The sequence below is a fragment of the Pseudorca crassidens genome, chromosome 8 (genome assembly GCF_039906515.1).
Source record: "Pseudorca crassidens isolate mPseCra1 chromosome 8, mPseCra1.hap1, whole genome shotgun sequence".
NCBI lineage: Eukaryota > Metazoa > Chordata > Mammalia > Artiodactyla > Delphinidae > Pseudorca > Pseudorca crassidens.
The window spans coordinates 41,888,611-41,911,069 of NC_090303.1; the positions used below are offsets into that span (position 1 = coordinate 41,888,611).

General features: G+C 38.6%; 1 protein-coding gene across 4 annotated transcripts in view; it reads right to left on the reverse strand.

Annotated features, from left to right (window-relative positions):
- Positions 1–5,582: 5,582 nt before the first annotated feature.
- ARL4A (ADP ribosylation factor like GTPase 4A) overlaps positions 5,583–22,459 on the reverse strand; it is a 54,342-nt gene continuing 37,465 nt past the window's right edge. The window contains exons 1-2 of one of the 4 annotated variants that reach the window (XM_067746264.1): positions 7,744–8,089; positions 5,583–6,593 (exon numbers count right to left, since the gene is read on the reverse strand). In XM_067746264.1, the coding sequence (XP_067602365.1) occupies positions 5,905–6,507 (603 nt within the window). In that variant the 5' untranslated portion in view covers positions 6,508–6,593; positions 7,744–8,089 and the 3' untranslated portion in view covers positions 5,583–5,904. Of the gene's footprint in view, positions 6,594–7,043; positions 7,203–7,239; positions 7,681–7,743; positions 8,090–22,459 lie in introns of those variants that run through there. The other 3 variants (XM_067746266.1, XM_067746263.1, XM_067746265.1) reach the window with 3 other exon arrangements.

Here is a 22,459-nt window from a genome sequence, read left to right on the forward strand (position 1 = left end):
ATGCAGCTTTTGGGATCTTAGTTCCCCACCAGAGACTGAACCCAGGCCCTGGGTAGTGAAAGAGCAGAGTCCTGACCACTGGACCACCAGGGAATTCCTGAATATTTTAACCATACTGGAAGAACTGTATATACTAAGTAAACCAGAGTCAACATTTCTAAAAGCAAATAAAATATTTTGTGAAACAAATGTACCTAAACATGTACCAGGTGGTGGCATAACCACACATGAAAAAAAAACACAAAGAACAAGAATTTTACTGTAGTGAGATATATTATAATTATCCCTAGTGAGGTATAACCTAAGGACAAAAGAAACTACAACTATTGTTAAACCACTTACAGTAATCAAATTCTTGGTAGTAGTATTATTTTGAGAATGTAGTGAGATTAAAGTGGAATAAAGCAAAGGAATAAGTGTGTGTCACGGATAACCAGGATTTTTGGCATAGGTGAAAAGAGGTTCTAAGTAGTATCACTGAGGTTAAATAAAGACCCTACCATTATGAATTTTAAGCTTTGAATTGGAACTATCAGCGTCAACGACTGATGCATCTTTTTTAAAAAGTCCTATTCCATTCACTGAAGAGGCCTAGAAACAACGAAAAATCCAGTGGTTTACACAGAGGACTCTTCATACCATTTCCCACTAAAAGAAACCTGGGATCCTAGAAAAACAACAAGTCTGGTAAGGCAGGAATTTCTTGTAAAACCAGAAAGTAAAGAAACTATTAAAGATTACTAGGGTTATGTCAAAAGAACTTAGTTCTTCAAAGATAGGACAGTTTAAGCATGAATAGGGATAATAACTGCAAAGGATTGAAATATATCAAATATGTTTAAATGTGTAAGGTTATAATGGTATTCAAAATAAAACAAACCTCACTGGTCACCCTTAGAAGTTGCTAAGGAATCAACTTATCTTGAAAATTAGTAAATCAAAAGAAACAAGCATTTATCTTGCCTTTCTTTTAAGAACTGAACCTCAGGATAACCAAATCATTGATTCCGAGCCCCCTGAAGTGGAAGCAGGGAGTCTTAAACACTGGACTGTCAGAGAAGTCCAGAAAGTTTCTTATCAGCCAGTCCTGTCCAATGCAGTTATTTAAATTTAATTAAATAAGATTTAAAATTATGTTCCTCAATCACACCAGCCACACTTCACACACTCTATAACCACATGAGGCTAGTGGCTACCACACTGGACAGTGTAGATATAGAATATATCCATCATCACAGAGTTTTACTAGATGTCATTAAGACAATGACCATCAATGATTGCTACCAGCACAAAGAGACAACCAGACCATAGTACCTATGGATGAAAGTATAAAACACCACCTAAAACACCAACTAAAGTAGTCTTGAGGAAACCAAGAAAAGTGAGAGCACATAGAAAGAACATGTTAAGCACCGAAAGGGAGATGCATTCAGCAAGATCCAGAGTGTGGGAAACTGTACAAGAATAAATTGCAGTGAGAGAGAGGGGAGAGGGAAGGGGGGGACAGGGAGAATAGGGAGGAGAAGGAGGGAAGGAGAAGGGGGTGTGGTGCGAGGGGCCAGAGAGGACCTATAGAGACATATCAACCAATCACAACATATGGACTGTTATTGATTTGATCTTGACTGCAAAAACTTGTAAAAACTTTAATCGGGGAAATGTAAACTCTGAATAGATATCTGATTATCTTGAAGAAGTATTATTAGTTTTATTTTATATGTGATGATATTGAGAGTTTTTTTTTTAAAGGGTGCTTATCTTTTAGAGACACATGCCAAAACATTTATAAATAAAATATAATTTCTAGGACTCACTTCAAAATAATACAGGGGTAGGGGGAGAGGAAAGGGGACAGAAAAAGATGAGAATATAGAGAAAATGGGACGAAAGTTCATCATTACTGAAAGTACATGAGAGATACCTGGGTGTTCATTACAATATTCTACTTTTGTATAAGCTTGAAATTTGTCATAATAAAGTTTTATTTAAAACTAGAGCATCATTGAAATCAATCAACTTCAGCATCTCCCTTCAACCACCCATGTTTTAGAATGCTGCACTTTTAAAGATATTTAGCACAGCTCACAAGCAAAGCTCCCTTCTTGTGTATATATGTACATGTACATATAAAAAATAAATTTATAAGATGTGACACTTAGAAGACTGTTTCAGCTGGCATTGATTCAAGTTCTTAAACAAGGTTTTACTGGATGCCTACTATAAAGCAGATGTTGTACTTCTAAAAAAGCCTGAATTTTATAGTATTGGAATTAAAAATTTATCAACTATACCATACTGCCTCTCAACACATACTGATTCGTACTGGTTAACAATAATAGCTACCATTCATTGAGTTCTTATCAAATGCTTGGTGGTGATGTTTACATTTACATTATTTCATTCAGTCCTCTCAAAATTCTATGCAAGAGTCTTCATTTTACCAGGAAGGTATTCATACGGTGAGAAGTTCCAAGGAACTTGACAAAAGGTCACCTGTGTAAGAGTGGGAGAGCCAGGATTTGAACCCTGATCTGACCTCAAATCTCATGCTGTTTTTAGACAAAACACTTAACATCCACCTAAACTAGCCTCCAAGATAGGTATTCTTGTATTTCTAACTTACATACACAGAATTTGACATATACTTCAGCTATGGTTTGTTGAGACTATTTTGATTGTCATATATTTTAATATTAACTTTGTGATTCGTTTCCCATGCTATACTGGTTCATATTAAGCTTTAATTTAAGCATCCCAGTTTTCCATATAACGTGTAATTAAATCTGGTCTCTGAATCACATTGCTCTCACTCAGCTGATTATTTGAAGTACATTTAATATCCTAAATTTTTTTATTGTGGTAAAATACACATAAAATTTACTATTCTTAGCTGTTTTTAGATGTATAATTCAGTGGCATTTAGTACATTCACAATGTTGCACAAGCATCACCACTATCACAGAATGTTCTGCTAAATTTAAACCTTAAATGTAAAATTCCAACCTCAAATGATGGTATACTCAACATTCCAAGTTCTATTAGCTAACTATTGAGTGTTACATCATCAAAAGTTTAAAGAAACATTCTTTTGTGTCACTGTTATAGCTGAAGAAACCGTTTTGTTTACATCACTGAGGAAACTGTATTAAATAGAACCTTGCAACACTGTACCAAAGATCTCTTTCCAGGTCAACATGAATAATTAATGAAACATTCTTTAAGTGTCAAATGCCTTGTACAAACAAAAGCATTCTAAGTCTGCCCCTTCCTTCTGTTCAGAAAGCATCATCCTTCTACAAATTAGTCATTCTCTGTCTACATACATATATTTATACTAATAACTCCACTTTTTGGCTTCTAATGATTTATTTTTCCATGATTCTTAGTGAACCTATCTTTTTTGGCTACTTAAAGTGTACAACTATTTTTTTCTAAATGTTTATAATCTATTTTAGAACAACTGTGGCATGTAAAATTTAAGGCTCTTTTAAGTATCAAAGCATTTTTTTTTAACTAAAAAAATGTTTACTTCGTTGATACTAATTTGGATTTAGAGTTGCTGTTCTTGATTGATATTTGGCATTAAACCAAATAACTTCAAATACAAAAAAAATTTTAGAAATACACTTTAGAAAAGGTGTACCTTAATAATAATAAAAACTAGATGTAAAAGCATTGTCTAAACTCTTTAGGGTTTATTTCAAGACTCCTTATATCCTATCCTATGGTATTAACAGCTAGAATAGGTGGTGGAGAACCTGAACTTAGCAAACTGGAAAATTTTATGATGAGTTTTCTAGTTGAAAATGTGTTTTATAAATAAAAGCTAGTATAGTGTCCATGCCATTTTCTCTTTTCTTTTTGTTGTTCACTAAATATGAAACACTTAGATAATGTGGATTTGCTTATCAAATTCTTAGGCTACAAAATAAGGGTAACACATAAATTCTCAAGAGATAGTTAAAACATTACTATTTTACACAGGAGTACATAAAAAGTACAGGAAGGCTGAAAATCTAAATTGATTCACAGACTTTTCTTTCAGCAAGCTTTATTAATCCATCATGGATCTACTCATGTTTGTATATGATTTCATACAGTGAAGGGTTAAAAAAATAAAGGTTCTCCCAGAAAACAACCTTTGGTGCCTATGTCACACGACTAGAGGACTGTGTAACCCAGCTTTCAAAAGTTGTTTTTCAACTACTAATTAGTAGCTTCATCAGAAGTGGAAGTACATACATTAAAACTCAAAGCCAAACACTGTTCTCCTAGTGCCTCAAGTAGTTTATTGGTACTTATTATCCACATTTCCATGAATATAAACATTCTAAATGACTGTCACTAGTGCAGGTACATTTAACATGTGAAGGCTCCACAGGAAGCTACTTCATTTTGTGTGAACATGAACCAAGTTTCCAAAAACTCCATTTAAAAAAACCAAAAAAACCCAAAACCAAACCCTGGTAGCAAAGTGCATTTCTTTTGGTTATCTTCAAAACAAACAGGTGTTGGCTTTAACACATAGAAATCATGTTGATTTGCTATATATGATCACAGGAAGCAAGTCTTTACCTGTAGATAAGAATTAGGTAAAGGTTTTTCCTCCTTTTAATTTAGAGGGTTTTTTTGGATTCCAAAGTAAACAGTACCAGTGAATTTTCACAAAACATAGCTTTGCTACTTTCCCCTTCATTTTCTATAATCGTAATTCTTATCTGTAGTACTGTATCATTTCTTCCTACCTTATAATCAGGACTAGACTGCCTGCATAACACTGTTCAGTTTGTAAACAAAAAATTAAAGCTCAGAGCACATAAGGACCTCTCTTACATTTTCACTGCACAGTGCATTAGGTGTTGGTTATAAAGCTTCTGCTTCTCTCAAAACACTACAAAAATATATGAAAAACCACATCTGTGTTCAGCCAGCAAATATAATAAAACAAATATTTTACAACTGGAATATTTTAGAGACCATGTATTGTAGTTACACCCTCTTGACTGAATTCATCAATTGCTTTCTTCATAAATCCATACATTTGTCAAAGCATATGCATTTACGATTAGTCTACATGCCCAAATTTACTATGTAAAAGAGTTAAGTAAATTATTTTAGGTTCTTTAACTGAAAGTGACTCTGACAACAAACTATTTCTAAAACAGCCCTAAATCCCCAAAAAGGTGTTTTAAACCTGACCGTGTAAAAAGATGCATAGCTATTTCTAGAAAGTAAAAGACTATACACCAAAACATGCTTTGTCAGAAAAACTAATCCATGCACTTGAATATGCCCCAAATACCTCTTTTTAAATTTTAAGTTAGACCAATTTAAACATCATCTAGAATTAAGATACAGCATTACAGTATTTGATTCCAGAAAATGTCAAAATTCATTCAGCCAAACTTAAAAAGCCAAGCACTGCCTCCTTGTCCCTTACTGGTTGGACCAACGTGACCAGTATGACTGTATATATTAATCTACCTTAACGTTTCCATTCATTAGCATAACATACAAACCCTTGCATGCAATTTCTTTGCAAAGGCTTCCCCCCAAAAGATGTAAGCACAAAACACTAGGCAGACACTCTTCAAAGTTTTATTTCACTAACTTCAGGTCAAATTTCCACAGCTGTTTTCTGGTCAATTTTCTATCTTTGCTTGGCTTCCCAAAATGGTAGTACCAAAAGATTTGTGGGGTAGGCAGAAGAGGCCATTTTAAGAAGCACTGCATTTACTCATCTTCCACAAGGCAACAGAGTTGGATATCTGATTGTTCAACAAAACAAAGCTTTAACAGCATCCAGGAGGGCAGGCAGGCAAACCAGGATGTAGACACTCTTCCATTTGTCAAAATCAGACCACAGAAAACCTACTCCACACAGATCTAAAAGGTTATCACCATTCATCTTTTCTTTTTCTGCTGCCTCAACATTTTTCTTCTTTTAATTATCATATCATGTAGTTTCTCAAGTCCTTCCTTCAGTCCATCGCCTATGATTGCACAGGTGGGCTGCAAATGCCAGGGAGTTGATGAGCTCAGTTCACCCATTGCTAACAATTTCTCAATTTCTGAGAGAGACAATGAGTTCCTCAGGTCTTGTTTGTTAGCAACTATTAGCACAGGGACTCCTTGATTTTCCGATATCCTAGTTATTTTATGAAGTTCAGTTTTGGCTTCTTCCATCCTTTCAACATCAACAGAGTCCACGACAAACACAATGCCATCTGTGCATCTGGTATATGACTTCCACAGTGGCCTTAATTTCTCCTGACCACCTACATCCCAGAAGTGAAAAGTGACTGTTTTAGAATTTCCCAAGGTTACCTTAATTTTTTCCGTGTTAAATCCTTTGGTAGGTACGGTATTTACAAATTCATTGAACTGCAGCCTGTATAACACAGTTGTCTTTCCAGCAGAGTCCAAACCCAGAATGACAATGTGGAAGGACTGAAATGAAGGCAGGCTGGACAGGATAGAAGTCTGGTCTGACAGTCCATTCCCCATTTCCAGCTGCAAGGAAGTGTTCCAAATTGAAAGGCTTTCTTCTTACTGCGTGAGAACTTCTCTTCCTAGGGGATCCAGCTACCAGACTGAAGGGGAAAATGAGTAAGTTATTCTTGTGAAATAATGTGCTACAACTGCTTTTCTCTCTTCCTGCTAAACTAAGCAACACGAGGAACTTGATAAATAAAACTTGCTTCAGTAAACAAACCAAGTGAGATAAGAAACATACGCGATCCAAGGTAAACGACAGAATAATCATTGCCGTTGAAATTCTTTAACATTCACTGAAATTGTAGTAATATGTATTTTTCTCTACCCCCCTGGGTCCCCAGACCTTTAAGACCTCATACCGGAGACAACCTAGTCACCAGCAACTCGTCCAAGTCGCAGTAACCACAGAAGTGCCTTTTTTGGCAGAAAATTTGTAACACATAATCTGATCTTCAGGATCTAATTGTACACGCTTAACAGCATACGCAAGGTCACTATTAGCCTCCGCGCGCCAACCGCCCCACCCCAAAATACAATGCTCTCACCTCCCGAATTGGAGCCTGGATCCAAATGAGAAAGCATTGGCAGGCTTTTCTACGCGGGGGCAGAGAAGCACCCCACCGCCGCTCAGCTTAGCTCTCCACGCAGCTCCGGCGGTTGCCTCACTAGAAACTGTGGGTCCAGACTACGACCACGCCCACTCCACACGGCCCACCCCTGAGCCCAAATCCCATTGGTCACCTGCGTCAGCGCGTCCATGCCACACGCACCCCCGCGCCCTAATTGGTGAGTGTAACTGCCGCTCCCAGCACGGCGGAGCCGGGCTCTCCCTCGGTCCACAGGCACCACCTGTTGCCCTCAAGTTAGAAAAGAGGGCGCCTGCGGAGGGAGCCGAGCGACCCCTGCAGGGGAAGGGGAGCCTCGGCCGGTCGGTCTGGTCCCGCCAGCCGGCTCGCTCCTCCCGCCCGGGCGCACCTGCAGCGCGGCCCACGGATGCCATGCAGAGGTTCTCACATCCGGGGCCCGCGGTCACCGCCGGCGCCTTAACCCTTTGTCCGCTGGCCGGAGGGTGCTCCCTGCGGCTGCGCCGGCCCACAGGCGTGAATGATCCGACCTGCGGCAGCCGCCGGGGCAGGCCCGCTGTCCTCGCAGCACGATCCCCTCACCTCGCCGCTCCGCACCCGGCCGGCTCGTCTCCCCGGGCAGGGCGTGGCCACACCAGCTGCCCGCCCCGCTGCGGCTCACCTGACTAATGTCCTTCCCTGGTCCGGACCCAAACGTGGCTCACTGCCGCTCGGGAGCGCGTTGATACCAGCGCGAGGGCGCCAGCGAGGCCTGGGCGGTGGCAGGGGACGAGCCACCTCTTCCAAGGGTCTGGCCGGGCGCCGGGCTCGGGGCTGCCCTAACGGTGCTCGGCCGACCGCTACCGGCGGCTGCCACGGCCCCGCCCCCTTCTGCGCTAGCCGGCCAGTCGGGGGCGTGCGGGAGCCGGGTCTCCTAGCAACGCCAAAACAAGGTCGCGTTCGAACAGGCCTAGCGCTGACTGGCTGCGGGCCAGTCGGGAGGGGCTTCCGGTCTCATCCCCGAGAGCCGCTGCTATCTCAGACGCTTTCTGCAGCCGGCCGCGAGCTTCGGGCGGACGACACCCGGGTCCCACCCTGCACCGCCTATCCTCAGGGCACTGTATGGCGTCCTCAGGGCGGTGGCCGATGACGTCGGGTCAGGGATTTCAGAGGACGCCAGACAGGCGGGCCCCTTATATAACGGGGTGACTTGGACGTGCCTCAGTAGCTGCCCAGACAGTCCTGGGCCAGCTTGGTGTCTGTAACACACACTCCTTTTGCCGAGCAAATAAATGCTCTCTGCCACGTGATGCTACCAACATCTCCGTGAGGCGGCGACAGGTAGAAATATGCCGGGTTTTACAGATGAGGAAATCCACTGGCTGTTTCTAATAATCGAAGGAAAATTAGTGGTGGTCCTGGAACTTAAATCTGCTAGTTACTAAATGCATAATGCTTTCCATTGGATAATTCTGACTCTTATTGCAGCTGTGTGCTTGACCCATAGATGTGCAAATATTTACTGAACACTTAATAGGAGTAGGCACAATTCTATGTGCCGGGGATAGACTGGCGCTCGTGGAATATTGGAGTCTCATGAGAGAAAATGGAAGTAACCAAATTCCCACAAGAATAAATGTAATTACAAAATAGGATCATTGATAATTTAAGAGTACTTATGACAACAAATAAGGAGGAGTACTGACTTAAAGTTCTGGGAAATAGTTAATGAACAAACATCTTTTGGGTGGAGACTGAAAGATGTTGGAAGAATTTTTATGGTGCACTTTTCAAAAAATTTTCACTTTTTAGATATGGACTGAAATTTCCTCAAGAAATTTACTGATTTTTCTCAAGACCATTATTGCTATATTTATCTCCATTAAGACTAGCATAGGAACAGTACTTGTCACACTAGACTTTAAAAAATAACTGACGTAAAACCTAAAGACTTTAATAAGCACATGCATGTTTTCAAAATAGCAACACTAATTTTGGAAATAAAGCTAGAATTCTCAAACAGCATATTCTATCAAGTTATTTATCTAGTATAAGCCAAGGCTTGCCTTATTAGTTATAATTGTGGAATCTCATTAGCCATTTACAATAATTAGCAAGCGAGTGATAAAGGGCTAGTCTCCTTGGAAATTTAAAGATATTCTTTATTAAGCTGGAGAAAAACTTGCGAATTCTCATTAAAAAAAGAAATAAGAGCAAGATTCAATGACAGCTTTCTTTTGATAGTAGCTTTGAAATCAAGCAGGCCATATTAGTTGCATATTCCCATATTAGTTGCAGGGATGCATTACTGCACACACTTCCCTGAACAAAAAAGGATGAGATAGGAAAATATTGAGAGCTTACAGCCTTGCAGAATCACCTATACCAAATTGTACTTTAATGTTTTATACTAGGCTTATAACTAGAACCTGCTTGGTTAACTACAGCCTGTGGGTCAAATTCAAGAGATAAGAATGGTTTTTACATGTTTAAAGGGCTGCAACAGAAAAGACAAGATAAGACTGCAATAGAGACCATCTGGGGCCTTGAAAAACCTAAAATATTTGCTCTCAGGCTCTTTATGGGAGAATGATACTTGCTTTATGAGCAGTAACAACCATATGAAAAGGCAGCAAATGATAGAAAAAGTGATGAAATTCATGGAATACATTGTCTACTTTGTCTCACAGTCTTTCTATAGAAGGCCCATTCAAATATTTTATTTAGATGCTATGCCAGGAAAATGCTCCCTTTAGGCTATAGCTCATAAACTGTTTACTGAGGTGCTCTGGGGTACCTCAGGGAAATCATAGGGCATGGGATATTTTAACTTTTTGAGGGGAACACAGTGCCATCTGTTGGACTCTGTTAACAACTACAACTATTAAGTTGTCTGGATCTATCTACTGAATAAACAGAACTTTGGGGTATTTCTTTTGGCTTGAGGCACCATGAAAAAATTATGGAGACACTAGGAGCTCTGCCTTTAGTTATGGTTTTCCAAACTTGGCTAAAAATGAGAATCACCTCATAGTGCTTGTAAAATACAAATTCCTGGTCCCTATTACAGACCTGCCAAATCAGAATCATCAGGAGAAGGGCTAGTGAGTGATCTGCATTTTCAACAAGTATCCTGGTTAATTAATGATTAGACATTTTGAAGAAATATTAATCTTAAAGAAATTTTATTATTAGAAAGGAAAAGTAAGCTTTCTCCTTTCAAATAACAAAACTGAGTAATTTACCTTATTTCTCCTTTATGAATACCAGGACCCAGATCAAATCTGATGCCTGAGGCATTCTTTTTCTCCTCCATAATCTGATTTTCTACCATATACTTAAACTAAGCAACCACATACTGCAACTAATGTCCTTCCTGACCTTTGCCACTCCTTATTTTTATATATTGCTGCTTCTTCTAGAATTTCTTACTTTACTTCTTTCAGTACATATTTATTAGAGTTTCCCAAATTTGAAAGTCTAGGTAAACAGAAGGCATGCTTTCTGGCGGAAGGAATTAGTTCAGTGGAGGTGCTAGACACACAAGCACATAATTGCTATGATATCCAGCAGGACTTAAGAGTAGTAAAATAGAAGTTATTATCAAGTCCTATGCTTGCACAAACTTTATCTGACAGAATAGCTTAACAGAAAAATCATAATTTTAAACTGAATATTCAAAGAACTCAATATTAGACAAGGGGTAGGGGAACAGAATCGCAGGTAGAAGTAACACTACGCAGAGCATGGAGACATTAAGTTTATGATATGTTCAAACCCATCCAAAAAGAGGAGATGATAATTTCTCATGGGAAAAAATAATGTGCTAGGGGCACTTTAATGGATAGGTCTTCCAGACAGAAAATCAATGAGGAAACAGCATTTAAACAACACTATAGACCCGATGACTCTAACAGACATATATACAACACATTTCAACAGCAGCAGAATACACATTCTTCTCAGACCCACATGGAACATTACCCAGGGTAGATCATATGCTAAGCCACGAAACAAGTCTCGACAAAGTCAAGAAGATTGAATTCGTATCAAGTATCTTTTCTGACCACAATGGTAAGAAACTAGAAAGCAGTAACAGAAGAAAAATTGGAAAATTCACAAATACGTGGAAATTAAACAACACAGTCCTGAACAACCAATGGATCGAAGAAGAAATCAACAGGGAAATCAGAAAAAATCTTGAAACAAATGAAAATGGAAACACAACAAAACAAAACTTATGAGATGCAGCAAAAGCAGTTCTAAGAGGTCATTTGTAGCTATAAATGCCTACATTAAGAAAAAAGATTACATTACATTTCAAAGAACTGGAAAAAGAAGGATAAACCAAGCCCAAAGTTATCAGACAAAGGAAATGATAAAGATTAGAGCTGAAGTAAGTGAAATAGAGAATAGAAAATTAACAGAAAGATCAACAAAACTTAGGGTTGGTGTTTTTAAAAAGATAAATTGGCAAAACTTTAGCTAGACTAACCAAGAAAAAAGAGGATTCAAATAAATAAAATTATAAGTGAAAGAAGGGACCCTGCAATGTATACCACAGAAATACAAAGGATCGCAAGAAAATACTATGAATAATTATACGCCAACAAACTGTACAACCTAAAAGAAATGGATAGATTCCTAGAAATATACGACCTACCAAGACTGAACCATGAAGAAACAGAAAATCAGGATAGACCAATAATGTGTAAGAAGACTGAATCAAAGAACTCCCAACAAAGAAAAGCCCAGGACCAGATGGTTTCACTGGTGAATTCTACCAAACATTTAAAGAAGAATTAACACCAATCCTTCCCAAACTCTTCCAAAAATTGAAGAGGGAAGGCATACTCCCAAACTCATTTCATGAGGCCATCATTACCCTGATACCAAAGCCACAAAAGGACACTACAAGAAAAGAAAACTACAAGCCAATATCCCTCATGAATACAGATGCAAAGATTCTCAATAAAATACTAGGAAACCAAATTCAACAGCATATTTTAAAAATCATATAACATGATCAAATGGGAGTTATTCCTGGGATGCAAGAATGGTTCAACATAAGCAAATCAATAAATGTGATATACCATATTAATACAATGAAGAATTATACATACACACACAGACACACACACAATGGAATATTATTCAGCCTTAAAAAATAAGGAAATTCTGCCATTTGCAACAGCATGGATAAACCAGGAGGTCATTATGCTAAGTGAAATAAGTTAGAGAAAGAAAATACTGTATGGTATCAATTATATGTAAATCTTAGAAAGTTGAATTCACAGAAACAGAGTAGAATGGCCGTTGCCAAGTGCTGGGGGGCAGGGAGGTGAAATGGGGAGCTGTTAGTCAAAGGATACAAATTCCAATTTTAAGACAAGTTCTGAGGATCTCATGTACAGCATGGTGACTATAGTTAACAATACTGCATTGAAAGCTGCTAAGAGACTAGATCTTGATTATTCTCAACACACACAAATGGTAACTGAATGATGGATGTTTTAACTAATCTTATGGTAGTAATCATTTCACAATATAAACATATATCAAATCATCATGTTGTACACCTTAAACTTACACAATATCATATGTCAATTATAACCCAATAAAGCTGGAAATAAAAAGATATGCCTAGGAAAAAAGACATTTTCCTGTGCCCCAAATAATAGCAGAAAAACAGATGCATTTTATGTTTCTGAAGTGTATCAGTACCATTCATACTCATGGTAATTTATTCATGCTTCATAATCGTATAGTCAGAAAGTTTTTTTGAGCTAGACTCAATTTTCAGTTGCCTCTTGAACTCTGCCAAATACCCAGCATGTTCAAAACTTAATTAACACTTCATTATCATTCCTATTGAAACATGGCCCACCTCTTTTAGTCCTTTATTTTTGGTTTATGGTAATTTATTTAATAACCCCAAGTAGTGAATTGGGAGATTGGGATTGACATATATACACTAATATGTATAAAATATATAACTAATAAGAACCTGCTGTATAAAAAATAAATTTAAATAAGTAAATAAATAAATAAAAGCTTTATCTCCTCCAGAAGAAAAAAAAGAACCCCAAGTAAAAATCTCAGACCTGTTGTAAAAATTCTCCTATGCCTCACTTATGATTAGCCACCAATGTCTCTTTAATCCATTTCTTTCTTTACATTCCCACTTCCACTGCTTACATCTGGTTCTCATGATGTGTCTCCTAAACGGGTTAATTCACCTCCTAACTGATTTTTCAGTTAATAGGCAGAGGCACTGGGATTTGTTTCCTATGTCTGGCACCAGAGTCTGTTCTCCTTTCAATTACATTCAAGGGAGTCCACATTAAGGTTAATTCACTTTGATCCACTGTAGCATAAACCCAGGGTATAATTTTGGTAAGACTTTTTAAAAAAAAAAGATGTCAGAAGGGAAGTACAACCCAAAATTCACTTGGAATGAATGCCTAGATAAGAATTCACCTGGCCACAGGTCCAAAACCCTCCTCATTAACATTTTATGGTCAGCTTCAAGGTCTAACTCCACTAGGACAGACTGCCCCTTCCTCCAAGAGGACCTCCATGGGCCTCTGGACACCTATTTCAGGCCCAACTGCAAAGAGGCTCAGGGGTAGAAAGATGTCATGCCATGCCACATACAAGGCCTACTTTCTATGGCTCTACTTCCTGACCTTGAACCTGCCTCTTCTGGGATGAATGACAGTAAGAATGTCCAGTCCAACAAGACCCCAATAAGGCCATCACATGAGAATATATGAGTCCCGATTCTTCTCAGTTTTAAGTAACACTCTGTGTTATATTTGATTTCAACAGTCTAATTCTGTTCAGTCCTTTTTAGATTTCTGCCATGTGTCCTGAACATCTTAAACCTCTCTGTCACAGGTTTCATGCCCTCTCGTTGGAGTGCTCCAAGGCTCACGTCCTTCAGTCTTTCTTCTTAGGTAATTTGATCCAGTACCAAGGTTTTAAACAGCCTCTATGCTCTCAAATTTGTCTCCGACCTGGACCTCTTCCCTGAACTCCACAACTGAGATGAATATAAGCACCTCAAACAACCTCTAAACCTGCTCCACAGACTCAACATTTCTCATCGTACCCAGTGGCAACCCAGTTTACCTACTTGATGAGAGCAAGAACCCAGGAGTCATCCTCATTACATCTAATCCACCAGCAAGCCCAGACACGTATATCCACCACGCTTCTCATCACCCCACTGCTGTCCCTCTATTTCATGTCTATTGTTTCCCTGGTCTTCTCATATAGTTTCTCTACTTCTGGGAGAAAGCTTTCCCCCCAGGCTCAAATATCATCTCCCAAGAAAGGTCTCCCCTAAATACTTTATCTGAAGTATCTACCCTGCCCACCCTTCTCCACCATCACTCTCTTTTCCTTATTCTGCTTTATGTCTTCTGCCTAGCACTTGTCTCTATGTGGCAAAATTTGTATTTGTTTACTGTGTGCCCTCATTAACTGTCCTTCTTCTTTTCCACTGTAAGTTCTAGGAGGCAAGGATAATGTCAGTCTTACATACCACTGTATCCTCAGTGTCTACTGCAGTGTCTGGCACATAGTAGGAACTCAGTGAATTTATCAAATGAATATCTAATATCCTAAGAACTGCCCAAACAGAAACCCACAGATCTCCACAAAAACAAATAATAATTTCAAGGCACAATTCCATACAGAGAAAAACAGAACAAATGACTTGTACCTATTTATTCTTAAACAGCCAACAGATCCTAGATAAACAACTTTGAATGTACCATTGTTAATAAAATAGAATGCTTAGCTTCTCAGTATAAAATATCTGCATTAAGTCATCTCAGTATTTTTAAGACTAATCATCAGGTACTTGCTGTGTTTTTATAACTAATGAACCTATTCAGGCGGTTTTCTCATTCTCAAGAGCAGAAGGACCCCAAGGAGTGTTCAGATCTTTACACCTTTTGAGGCAGAAACTAATTATAATTTGAGAGTAAGTATTTTCCTCTACCTTCAAATCATTCATGTTTTGAATATTTTAGTTCAAGTTTCAGCCAGGTTTTTCTTTTTTAAGCATTTCCATATTTTTTGTTTGTTTTCACCCAATACTTGCTTCTTTGTTTTTTTTTGTTTTTTTTTTTTTTGTGGTACACGGGCCTCTCACTGTTGTGGCCTCTCCCGTTGCGGAGCACAGGCTCCGGACGTGCAGGCTCAGAGGCCATGGCTCACGGGCCCAGCCGCTCCGCGGCATGTGGGATCCTCCCGGACCGGGGCACGAACCCGTGTCCCCTGCATCAGCAGGCGGACTCTCAACCACTGCGCCACCACGGAAGCACCATGCTTCTTTGTTTTATTAGTGGTGGTCATCCTGTTGTGGGTGCAGGGTAGGGGGACAGTTATCAGAGTGTACATGGTTAACATGACCACACTGTTCCCTTTGGATAAGAAATGAAAACCATTATCTTCATGAGTCAGGGAGAAGCAGAAATTCCCCCTTTTCAATTAAATATATCCTGGTACTTTTAACATCAAGGGTTCGTATGAGCCTGGTATAAAATATGTAACAATCACTCTTGAAATGACTGGTTAGAACTATCATATATAATTGCAAATGCTCCCTCTTTTTGTCGAACACAGAATGAAGGGATTGGATAACTAATTTCAAATTCTCTACTCTAAAATGAACATCTGTAAACTTAGTGTGGAAAATTTCGTTTTTACTCAAAATAGAATTGATATCATAACATTTTGAGATGTTTTAATTAAGGTAAAACATTTTAATATCTAATGAGATGGTACATGGTAAAATATTGCCTCAAATACTCCCACATTATTAAAGAATTTCTAACAATTTAAAGTATCTTTAAATGAGCTTTATGGATAAATATAAAACAAACAATAGACTAGTTCTCATTACAAAAAGTTACCTACTAAATAATTATATTAGGACAATTTAGAAAGACTATAGTCTATAAACTAGTGAAAATAATGGGAAGAAAAAGTTTTGTCACATTTCTCTTAAACCTATTTTATTTGTTTGTTTATGCATGTACTTAAAAACATATTCCACAAACGTTTGATAGAGCAGCAAGCTAGTACTGGAATAGATACTTAGAAAACTACAGCTTACTTTTTGCCCTAATGAGTGTGTGCGTGTGTGAGTGTGTGTGTGTGTGTGTGTGTAATGGTGTTGTAGGAGTTGACCAGGTGTGGCAGGTGATGATCTGGAAGAAAGACAAAGGATAAATAATTCAGTTTACTAATCCTGAAGAAGGAGTAACTAATTTATGATGGTAAACAATATAATAAACCACCTTTACATTTAACATTTAAGAGCAGCTTGGACTCTGGTTTATTTTAAAATGAGAAGTCAGGTAGAATCTTTGCTTCCATTCAATGAGTTCTCATGTACTGATTAAAAAAAAAGCATGCTTTACTGGAAGCTTTGTTCTTGATGAATGATAAGAAAAGATTATTTAAGAGAAAGATGACAAAGTATGCCACGTGTTTGAATATCAACATATTGCTCACTCTATCGCTATAAATAATATATTTTGGTTGCCTATGGAGAACACTACAGAACTTAAATGAGCTTTCTATTTTGATGCAGAAGTCCTAATTAAAGTCTAACGAGTAAACCATTAATACAAAGAGTCCTATACACCTTATTTGATTTTAAATTTCTAATCCTTATTTTATTTTATGTTTTAGTTCACATTAAGGAAATCTTTGATCACATCTGAGATGATTATTGAATACTTCAATGCTATCACATGTATGACATCAGTTTTTTTACTTTAAGTAAAACAATGTTCAAGTTTCTGGGCATAGAAAGTGATCCTTTAAAAATATAAGTGATGGTTGATTAAATGATGTGTACAAAATACCATGGTTATTTTTTTTTATAAATTTATTTATTCATTTATTTATTTATTTTTGGCGAGTTGGGTCTTTGTTGCTGCGCGAGGGCTTTCTCTAGTTGCGGCGAGCGGGCGCTACTCTTTGTTGCAGTGTGCAGGCTTCTCATTGCAGTGGCTTCTCTTGATGCGGAGCACAGGCTCTAGGCTCACAGGCTTCAGTAGTTGTGACTCGCGGGCTCTAGAGTGCAGGCTCAGTAGTTGTGGCGCTCGGACTTAGTTGCTCCACGGCATGTGAGATCTTCCCGGACCAGGGCTCCAACCCGTGTCCCCCGAATTGACAGGCGGATTCTTAACCACTGCGCCACCAGGGAAGCCCACCATGGTTATTTTTTAAGAGCGTATTTTAATAGTAAGTGAATATAAAATGACTCCTAAATCAACCTGTCTTCAACAAACTTAGCCTAGTAAAGTTAAGATAACAATACTCCAGCATAGGAAGATATAAGGGCAGGGGTACATGTAATGCTGTGGAAATGTCTGATCACATGGGTTTATTTTCAATCAGGAAGAGCAGGCACACATCATGGAAAAGGTGATGTTGAAGCTGGACACAGAAAGAAAGCTTTGAGTGTGCTGGCGGAAGGCAGGCGAACAGGAGCCCAGAGAGGGAGCTTGTTCCAGGAAGAAAAAGGAAACAGCATAAGCAAAGGCACAGAAGGAGAGAATCGGGATGTGTTCCAAGGAAACAGCAAGTAATTTATGAACTAGTAAAAACATAGGGTTGTGTGACATGAGGCAAATTCAGAAAGAAAATCGACCCTTATATTGGAGTGTCTTGTATATCTTAGTAAGGAACTTGGACTTCAGCCATTGATGAGTCCTGAATGTTACCTCCCATCCCAGTTAACTCCAAAATCTACGTTCTGTACTTAGTAGAGTGTCTGGCCCAGAGCAAAGACTCCTTAAAAGTAGGTGACAGTATTCTATTTCTTGACCAGAGTATTGGTTACATAGATATGTTTAATCTCTTATAGGTTATTAAGCTGCACACTTATGATTTTGTGTACTTTTATGCTTTTTTAATGTATGCATTTAACGCTTTTAAAAAAAAAAGAATTTAAAAAAGTTTAAGATGCTGCAAAAGAATAATAGTGGATTGGGGCTGAACTAACTTTTGGAAGCAGTGGTTACTAGCCAAAACTTCCTTACCATGTAAGAAGTCACTGCTGACCTCCCAGAGAGTAGCTTCAGTAGAGGCAGAAAGAAAATTATTCAATTAAGTGTTAATAAAACAAGTCTAGTTATTATTAAAGGAATAAACAGATTAAATTTTGGTGTAAAGAAAAAAGAATCCCTATAAATCCCCCTCCTCTCATGAGAAAGTGAAATTAATACTTCAGCAAAACGCACCACGTTTGCACTATAGATTTGCATGCCCCTAAAACACTCCCATGTATCCCTGAAGTCAGAATACTCCAATTTGTAGACCTTTGATTAGTGTTTTTGGCTTGCTTTCTAACCTCACCTGCCACACTTCTCTCATTGCCACTCCCCCACCCTTGTTCCTGTGCTCCATCTACATGGCACTACTTCTCCAAGTATTCTGTAGCATATTGTCGATGAAAAAATTAATTAGTTGACCTAAGAAAGAAATGGAAAATTTTATTTGAGCCAAAGTAAGGGCTATAACCCAGGAACAGCCTCTCAGAAAGCTTTGAGAACTCTTCCACCTGTTTGAGGTCAAAGCACAAAGTTTTTGAGACAGACGGCTGGCTGTACATTGAATCACATATTATTGACAGTTTATACAATCTAGCAAGTAGTGGGTCATGGGTCATCATGGCCCCTTGTAAGATTAAAAAGGAATGTTATCTTTTAAGGAGTTGTCTGGTTGGCGCCAGGAGAATGTTGCTCTTTATGGTTGAGCAGGTATTTCTGCCGACGGGGAGGTTGGGTTAATGCATAATGCAGATACACAAGGCACAGCAGAGGGAAGAGAGGGGGCCACAGGGCAGAGAGTTTTTATGTTTAAATTTTTCTTGTCTTGCCATAAAATATGAATTTTATTTCACAGTGTCATGCTATTTCATGACTCTGCACTTTTTATATGATGCCCGTATGTCCCATATCCACCCCTGCACCGACTCTTGTCCCCTTGGAGATCTGTTTATTGCTCAGTATAAAGTTCCAAAACCTGGACCTTGGTGAGGCTTCTCTAACTTTCCCAAATAGAATAAGTCACTCTTTTCCCTTGTGCCATTTCTAGTTCATGTACCTACCACTACTTAAGTACTGATCACTTTGAAATTCTTTGTTTTCACATGTTATTCTCCTGCTAGACTCTGTGACCCCAATATCTAGCACATTGCTGGTACAGAATTTACCATAGCAAGCTACCTTATTAGGTTGATTATTATTTTAATCCAGACACAGCTGCCATTTAAAACTTGCAGGATGCCTTTCTGACTGGGGGTGAGTGTAAATCTCCTTGAGGTACATCTTTGGTTGGAAAGAAGCACTTTAAATGCCCCTTTTCATTAAATAAATGTAAGGCAATTAGGTAAAGACTGACTGGGGAACAAGACAGAATAGGACCCTTTTTTATACATAGTAAATAGTACTGCCACTCCAGATGGAACTGTCATTCGGGGAAAGACAAAACTTTGTCTAGAGCCAAGGAACATCCTGGATGGAAAAGAAATAAAGTACATGTAACTTATTGCATCTTTCCATTTAGATTGAGATGGGCTCAACCAAGGTCTAGGGCAGGAATGGGCCAGAAGCCGGAACTTCTGTAAGAAAAGTGGGGGGATGGGTCTGCACTGTGACCCAGATTCAATACTAAGATGTAGATAGAAGGAAAGCCTTGTTCTGGTGCACACTGTAGGTGAATCCAAAAGCACCCCACATCCTTTCTTTGTAACATGCTGGACTTACTCCAGATACAGGTGCATTGTTTCATGTCGTAACTATTGCAACCTCTGTGGAGATCTTGGTCGATAATCACATTAGCATAGTAGGTCCTGTTTGGAACAGCAAGCCTGAAGACCAAAATGGCAGTGACTGAAAATCAGAGGCACTAGAAGATTGGCCATATTATCCTGGACTCTATCATTACAAAGTATTTAGAGGTAGGATTGGCTCTTTAAGTTCCCATGGTTATGGGATCATTCAGGGAAAGAGGACAGGACCCAAGGGAAAGGTGTGGGTATTCCTGCTAACCTAATATTTGATCCTGAGGTGGCTGTATTTTGAAAAATAAGATTTGTGACTTTACTTGTTCCCCAAGCAGGTCATATCAGTCACAGAATAAATAGTCATCAAAGATGTTTTTCATTTAAAGACTGCCAAGCTCAGATCTGTGCTTTCGGAAGATTACTCTGGTCAAAAAATGGGTAAGAATACAGAGAGGAACACTAGTTGGGAGCCTTGGTAAGACTCCTGATTAGAGCTTAATGACAGAAAAAATGGATTGAGGGGGAAACAGGAGCTAAGTAATCTGGAGAGAAAATTGACAGGTCCTAGAAATTGATTAGATAAATGAGATAAAGTAGGTGTCATATGGCTCTTATGTATTTAGCTAGGATAACTAGAAAAATGTTGGAACAGTTAACAGAAAGTAGAAAGCACACACAAAAAAATTAGGGGGCACAAAAAAATTAGGAAGCACAAAAGGTGAAACTGGTGTGGTAGAGAAGAAAATGAGCCTGAAATAAGTACGCAGGTTTGAAGAGGTGGTGACATAGGTGTACATATATAGAGCAGTCCAGCCCAGTGGTTTTCAAAAGTTATCAAAATCACCTGGTGAGGTATGTCTGTCTGTTTATTGCAGAGATTTCTGTTAGTTGGAATTTTTAGATTACAGTTAGATATATCATGGTTGTTTAAGCAGGCTACATGTTTTGATTTACTCACAAAGCTGCAAGCTACTGTTGATTATAACGCTATCATGAAGCAGAAAGTAGCAGGAAAATAATGATTGCAAACCAGCAGCAGGCATTAAAATAAAGCCTGTTTTCTTGGGCAACAGCTCTCTGTGTAGCTTTGTGTTTCCTATGTCAACAATTTTTTTAAGTGCTTAGTTGTATATAAGAATGCCAGGGCTAAAAGGAGTTCTGGCAGGGTGGGTGGGTGCAATACCAAGCAAGTCTACATGCAGTCAAATCTGGATTTACTTGATTTTGTATCTATTTTACAGCCATACTCTTATTGTCATTAAAAAAAGGTGCAGGACAACGTACTTTTCTATATGACTAAAACTTTTTAGCTTCCAACTTCCTTATTTTTCATTGAAGTATTTCTTTTATTAGCACACTTCATGATAATGCATGGCCTCTTAGAAATACAACTTTAATTACAGTCAAAAGATTTTATAGTTTTCCCACCCAGACCTACTGAATCAGATTACCTAGGGGGTAAGGTCTTTAAAAACTTCTGGAATGAGAAATAGCTGGAAATCATCTAAGTTAAGGACAGAAGTCAGTGCAGGATAAATTCCCACCGTTTCTGGCACACATGCAGGGTAGGTGTGATTATTAGACAACAGGGGAGGACGGAAGATTGGAGGCAAGCCTGTGTTTTTACATGCATAGCAAGTTAAAAAATTATATTACTTTATATAATTCTTCAGTTGTCAGGAAAGTATGTTACCAAAAGAGATGGGGGTCAGAAGAAAAGGTGTGTTTGCTTTGGCAGGGGAGACTGAGTCTCTGTTGTACAATCCAGGTCAGTATGTATGAATATTGTGATCTCTGTGTACAGAACCAAAAGAGGGCTTGGAAGAAGGCTGAGGGGGAATTTGGTACTATCCAGCTACATTTAATCAGTACTGTTAAGTACTGATATGAGTGAGGGTCTTCCTTTCACTAGAAGGGAATCTAGGTCACCCCAGGCCCCGAAGGCTGTGCTATGAAAGTACACCAAGCTTACAGGGAAGATCTGAAATAGAAGTGGGAAGGGCACCCTCTGTAGACGGAACAGGATCAAAGGAAGACTCAAATGCAACCTTAGTTCTCATAAATTCTACAACTAGTTCCATACCTGGCAACTGACAGGCATTTAGAAAATATTTGTAGAATGAAAAAAATGAGCAAATTAAGTGTGCCTTAGAGTCTTTGTACCGCATTTCCTCCTTGGGGTGTTTTCTGGGCACTTCATTCAGTGAAATACCTTGGGATGACTATAGATATGTGTGTGTGTTTGTGTGTGTGTGTGTGTTAAAATCTGACCTTAACAACTGATGCTAAACTATCAGTATCAAGAGACCAATTTATCTGAGAGTAAAACTAAAATTATTTCTTAGTGTTGTTTATCCATATATATGTAAATGGTAAACATATCTGGAAAATATTAAGAATTGTGTATATTCTATTCAAAAAAGGAAATTATCAATAATGGACATGGTTAATATTTTCTACTTGAACTTTCCATTTATTTAGTTGGAGGTTAGAGGTGGGCATTGGATTAGCTTGTAAAGCAGGAATGAAAGGTAGACTGTAATTGGATCTTGTGAAGTTCATACACATCTTGTAAACTTAC